Source organism: Pinus tabuliformis, chromosome 1_1 (genome assembly GCF_031772625.1).
Source record: "Pinus tabuliformis cultivar Carrire ecotype Pingquan chromosome 1_1, CPIR1, whole genome shotgun sequence".
In the NCBI taxonomy this organism is placed as follows: domain Eukaryota; kingdom Viridiplantae; phylum Streptophyta; class Pinopsida; order Pinales; family Pinaceae; genus Pinus; species Pinus tabuliformis.
This window is the reverse complement of record NC_142297.1, coordinates 611,992,909-611,999,210: the sequence shown is the minus strand read 5'-3', so window position 1 is coordinate 611,999,210 and position 6,302 is coordinate 611,992,909. Positions and strand designations below refer to the sequence as shown.

Genomic DNA, 6,302 nt, shown 5'->3' with positions numbered 1-6,302 from the left:
TGAAACACCCAAAAAGTGGACACGTCACTAAACCCTGAGTGATGGGAGCCGTTAGATAGCCATACCCAAATCCTAAGGTGCAGGTTTTGCTAAATATTTCCAGATGCCAGACCCTTCTGCTATCGAGTCCATTCCATTGAGTGCAATAACAACAAGTGCTAGGGGTACATCGAATTCATCCACCTCCATTAAAGCGACATAACATGAAAAAGCATGCTAAATAGGTATTAACCCAAAGTTTATATGTTTAGGATGTGGAGGACTGAATCATTAAGAGCCCGTAAAATATTCACATGTTTACATTTATTACATATGATAATTCCTAAGGTCAGTTTAGTTGGTAATTTTTATTTATTTTTAATGTATGTGCTATAGATGTTACACAATTAATATAGATCATATTACACGGAAACATAACCATAACTTTTTAATTTTATGTAGTACAGTTTAATTTCTGGAATATTACACATTTCTTCCAAAATAAATTGCAGAGTGCAGCTCACATGTAATAAAATATGAAATAAAATGATCAACTATCGCTATCTTGTCTATCTTGTTGAATTAAGACTTCTGTGATCCATATCAAGTTTACGAGAGATTTTTCGACATAAATCACAAGATCTATCATTTGTCGACGCGTTTCAAACCGACTAGTGTGGTTCATCGTCAAGACAAGTTAAAAACACAAGATTCAAAATGATATTGAAATAATAATTTATAACAAATCCGTATCTTCTTGAAAACATGTTTCCCACCTGCAATGCAAGAATTTATAACGACCATAATTAGAAAACCACGGAAACCACCCCACTATAATTAAAAGTTTGATACTTACAATTTAGATTTCCAAAAATTTCCTTAAACTAATGTCCAAAATAATGTCACTCCTTAAACTACGAGGAATTTAAAAAGCTTCTGTCGCATCGGAAGAATGCATTTAGAATATTCCAGAACATATGCTTATTAAGCCCACTTTAAAGGAACGCCTCACGGCGATTATAAAAACTCTAGCCAGATGGTGCCGCCTGACTCATCGCCTTGTCACTGAGAAGGCCGTGTCCGTTGACGAGCACAAAACTAATCTTATTATTTAAGGCGACCGTATCCTGAGCCGATAGTCATGCCGGCAATCACAAATATTTGGAGGAAGCGTGGACGAAAAGAGTAAGCGCGTGAAGTTGTCAGTACTCCATTTAATTTATCAATAGCTCTGCGGACTCGCGTTAGCGTATAATCTGTGTGTTTTTCCTCTCGCCCATCGATTCTTTCTCGCCTCGGTTGACATCGGCAAATTTGGACTGAGACTCCTGCGCCAGTTCGTCAATGGCTCTTCGGTCATGTAGGTTACTCATACTGATATCTCTGTTGTTCTCTTTTATGTTTCCCAGATCTAGCTTGCATATATTTATTTTGGTAAAGCATTCGACAAAGTGCGTTTTTCATAATCTTACTGTTGCATTTTTCGTGTTTAAGAATTGTTCTTCTAAAATTTCCGCTCTTTATCTTGAAATTGCGACTTGTGTTTTCGGTTTAAACTTCACTGGTTTTTCATTAATTTTTTAATTTCCAGGACTGAAGTTTCCAGTTTTATTTATTTTGTTTTTTATCCTGTCGTTACGGATATGTCCGTATGCCTGTCTTTTTCTTGACGTTTAGCGATTTCTCCTTTAATAGACACCAGGAGAAATTCGTATATCTCTAAAATCTTTTTCTCTTTTTTAAATTTCAAATTACTGTTTTTTTAAAGGTTCATTTAGCTGTCATTATATGCCCTGAAAACAATATTTCTTTTCTTGCTGTTCATTTTTTTCTTAATTACTAGCGTTTATTTGGTCGTTTAAGGTTTTAAGGTTTGTGTTACGGTAATGTGCTGCTCCGGAAACAAATTTAAATACGATTTTACTTGCATTTCTTAGGTTTGTGTTCCTGTAATCTACCGTTCTAAGGACAAATTTATGTACGATTACTATATTGTGATTGCTTTCATTTCCTTTGTGTCATTTTCTTTTATTTCAGCGACATCATTTCCATTTCCAGCATAAATTTATTCGAATATGCATGATAGTTTGCAAATTCTTGAATTTATGCAGTATCATATTTCCCCCAAATATATAATTTCTTCTATTTACAGAGACTGCAGAGTCTTGAATTTGAGGGAATCTATGTAATCTGCTTTAAATAGTGCAAGTTCTTGTGCTTAGTTTTGAGCTGGGTACTATTTTTTTCTTACAGTACAGGATCTATTAAAGATCTTCGGAACTTTCTTTGGTTTGCTTGTCTTTTAATTTTTCTATCTTTTGATATTATATGGTTAGTGTTTTCTGTGAAAGAAAATATAAAGATGTTTGAAGTACCTTAATTTTGGTCACACTAGAGGTTGCTTTTCGATATTACAGAGCTTGTTGTAGAGCCCGGTTATAAGGACTGGTGGCTTGCAACAAATGGCGTCCATAGTTTGCCAGACTGGTGATTGATACTGGCACTATACTGGAATTTATCTCTAGAATTACATGTTGGAGGGACTTCCCAGATTTTATAATTTTTGTACTGTTATTTCCATTGCTTGATAAGGCTTTAGGAAAACAAAATCGGTGAAATTTTTCATAACCTTTTCAAAGGAAATTGAAATTAAGCTTTTTGGTTTCTGATGCAGCAATACTTACACGGTCAATGATTATAGATCCTGCTGTAATGCAGCAGGCTTCTGCTCCTGAAAATCTCAATATCCTATACACAGGCCCGCGAATGGCCCAATTTTTGCGTGGTATGTTCTTCACTTTTAATTCTTCCCAGTCCTGTGCTTGACAGTTAACATTTGAATTTGTGGCATTACGTACCATTAGCCCTAAAAAGATTTGAATTCTTTCTTTTCTATGGCTCCGATTTAGCTGTATATGTGTTTGCACGCTTTGTGAACATTGTATATTGCCCAATAACAGACAATAAAATAGAAAGCGGGCAACAATCATTGACTGTTCTGGGCCATCGCGGTTCTGGCAAGAACAGAGTATTTAGTGCTGGAGACGCTCCTAATGTCAGACCTTCTATTATGGAAAATACCATAAAATCTTTGGCCCTGGCTGCAGAGAATGGCGTAGATTTTGTTGAATTCGATGTACAGGTAGACTAAGTTTGTCATATTCTGGCATAGGCTATGATGTTTAGGCTTGTTGCCTTCTCGGAACATGGAGAGTTCAAACTTGCTTTTGCCTTCGTTTTGTAGAAATTCTAAGTTTACTTTAAATTTGTTTCAGGTCACTAAAGACGGTCATGCTGTCATCTTCCATGACGACTATATAATAACAGATGACAAGGTGATTTATTTTCTATATTTTTGTTTCTGTTTCATTCAAAGTGTATTTTGTTCAAAAGTCTAACGATTCAAAAAGGAATATGATCTAAACCTAGGGATCAGAGTGTTGGGGTTGTTGGGGTTCCATTCCTATGTAGGTTCATCCATCTAACAGGTTTAGGGACCTTATGGGACTCGGCCAACTCTTTTTCTTTGCAACTAGACCATTCTAACTTTCCTTCTTATGGTCCGTGTTTCAGGGATTGCATAATGCGAGGCGCATTGGACAACTGGGATTCAACAGACTTTCTTTTCGATTAAGCCATTCTAACTTTTGTGATGATTTGTTTGTTTCAGGGATTACACAATGCAAGGCGAATTGGAGACCTCAGTCTTCAAGAATATCTTTCCATGGGATTCCAACCTGATGGGCTAGAGGTAAGAATCTGTAGAGATTCGTGGATGAAACTCAGTTTCTTGTGATATGCAATGTGTGATTATTGTTGCCTCCTTGTTACTTAGATCCGAAGTCCTCTGGTTCGAAAAGCCAATGATGGCAGTATTTGCAAATGGATTGTGAATGTGCAAGACCGCCTATGTACTCTTAAAGATGCATTCGAGAATGTTCCTCTCTTTGTGGGCTTTAACATAGAGGTGAAATTTGATGATGAAATTGAGGTTTCTGAAGTCGAACTTCAACGGGTGATTGGTACCGTTGTCAAGGTAGAACGACTGATCTTTTCTTTGACTGCATGGCTGCAAGAAGTTTCTGGGCATCTAATTTTATTCTCTTTAATTTATGCTTTTAACCTAATAATCATTTCAGGAAGTGGCAATGTATGGAAAGGGCAGAAAAGTTTTCTATTCCAGCTTCCACCCAGATGCAGTGGATTTATTGCGTAAAATTCAGACTGAGTACCCGGTATACACCTTTGATAAGTTTGTTTTTGTCCATTCATTTTAGTTGTGCCCTTAGGTCAGGGGTAAGGTCATCATTTACTCGAACTCTGAGAAAGGTATCACTTAGCCGAGGATACCTCAGGTAAGGGGCAAGGTCATCATTTACTCGAGCTCTGAGAAAGCTATCACTTAGCCGAGGATACCTCAGGTAAGGCCCCTGATTAACTCAGTTAGATATAACCCCTTTGTGGCAAAAGGGGTTATGCCTTACTTTCAACAGAAAAGGACCAATTTTTCTAGCTTAGATAAGGGTCAGCCCTAACTTGAGCAGAGGTTACACCTTACCTGTGTTAGAAGTGTTGGGCCTGTTTTTACCTCTGGTCAGTCCTGAGCTCAGCTCAAGGTCCTGGTTCTGAAAGTATGCTTCTGAGCTTAAGGTCCTGGTTCTGAAAGTATGCTTCTACTGACGAGACTGTTCATGTTCCGATTGTCCCCATATGTGTTGGCTAATCATTTCCTGGATTCTTTGATGCCAGGTACTCTTTTTAACAGACGGAGGTACTCATCTTTACAAGGATGAAAGAAGAAATTCGATCGAAAGTGCGGTGGAAATTTGCCTAAAATGTATGTCTTGCTCGAGTTCATTCAATGGCTTCAGTTTCTTGATTTGTTCAAATTTAGTTGTGAAGCTCTGGAAATTACATTCGGTTGAAAGTTAGTTGTTAAGCCCAGTGATTGTCCCTTGCAGGTGGATTGCAAGGAATTGTCAGCGAAGTTAGAGCAATTTTAGAGAACCCTGAATTAGTCTCCAAAGTTAAGGATGCTGGATTATGCCTTCTCACTTATGGGGATCTCAAGTGAGTATAATTTCCAATAATCTATTTATCTTGAATTACACACGCATATTTGGACCAAATTACGTTAAATATTTTGAAACAATTCGAAATTTCTTAATCTAGATCAGCAATGCCGAAGAAGAAAACATGAATTTGAACAAATTTTGAGCAAATGGTTGACGGCTCGACTGAAAATACGGGGAGGGGAAAATGGTCTCATTGTATCCATGCAATTAGTTTCGGCTTTCTGGTTTTGGCTTAATACCTTCAAAGTTTAATTGATGTGGTGGATGTTCTGCAGTAACTTTGTCGAAGTATTGCAGAAGCAGAAAGAAGTGGGTGTTGATGGGGTGATAGTGGATCATGTTCTGGAGATGGTTAGTGCTGTTCGAAATGCAACGATTTCTGGTATCACGTTAACGTCCTGTGATGACATCCGCTTCAGGGATATCACTTCGTTTCTAAAAGAGGCTGCTTAGAAGAGCACGTATAGGTTTTTAATAATGTTAAATACACTCCTGTTATCATCATTTGTTTATTTATTTGGCCTACTGGAATCTGGCTTTTGGGTTGCCATTGGATCGTAATGGGCTTCCTGTTTTTTTGGTTTATCATGGTTTTTCTATTTTATCATGATGAATTGTAATGTGTTGGAGTAATTTGGGTTAATGTGTTGGAGTATCTTGGGTGAGGTCCAAGATCAAATTTAGAGGCAGCCTCTTTAACACAATAGTATATTCAACAACCCTAAAGTGGAATATTTCAGGAATTAATGGCTTAGCAAGATTACCTCCACAAGGATGAGGTCTACTCGAGCTTTATCACAACAGGCCTTGCCAACCTTCATATAATTACAATTTAAGTCAAATATTTCAGGAATTTATGGCTTAGCAAGATTACCTCCACAAGGATGAGGTCTACTTGAGCTTTATCACAATGGACCTTGCCAACCTCCTCTCATAACTACAATTTAAGTCAAATATTTCAGGAATTTATGGCTTAGCAAGATTACCTTCACAAGGATGAGGTCTACTCCTTGAGCTTTTTCACAAAGGACCTTGCCCACCCTCACATAACTAAACTTTAAAAGTGTAAATAATAATAATAATAATAATAATAAAGAAGTCATATCTTTATATAAAAAATTTAAATAATAATAATAATCAAACCTGTTAAATAAAAATAATAATAATAATAATAAAACCCATCTCAATTGAACTGAATTGAATTTTTAGGTGGTAGAATCTTTTAGATTTTATTTAAAATATTTATGG

At 36.7% G+C, this 6,302-nt stretch overlaps 1 protein-coding gene across 4 annotated transcripts; it reads left to right on the top strand.

Annotated features, from left to right (window-relative positions):
- The first annotated feature begins 1,030 nt into the window (after positions 1–1,030).
- LOC149214766 (glycerophosphodiester phosphodiesterase GDPD2-like) lies at positions 1,031–5,615 on the top strand. Of its 4 annotated transcripts, none has more exons than XM_089392411.1 (10): positions 1,031–1,339; positions 2,654–2,764; positions 2,940–3,121; positions 3,255–3,314; positions 3,650–3,730; positions 3,815–4,015; positions 4,119–4,214; positions 4,729–4,816; positions 4,941–5,049; positions 5,330–5,615. In XM_089392411.1, exons 1-10 carry the CDS (start codon positions 1,324–1,326, stop codon positions 5,505–5,507), a joined length of 1,122 nt encoding a protein of 373 aa, XP_089248537.1. In that variant the 5' UTR covers positions 1,031–1,323; the 3' UTR covers positions 5,508–5,615. The 4 variants fall into 4 exon arrangements, with proteins under 4 accessions (XP_089248537.1, XP_089248538.1, XP_089248539.1 ...); XM_089392412.1 differs by lacking the exon at positions 1,031–1,339 and adding an exon at positions 1,787–2,212; XM_089392413.1 differs by lacking the exons at positions 1,031–1,339; positions 5,330–5,615 and adding exons at positions 2,253–2,466; positions 5,152–5,317.
- The last annotated feature ends 687 nt before the right edge of the window (positions 5,616–6,302 follow it).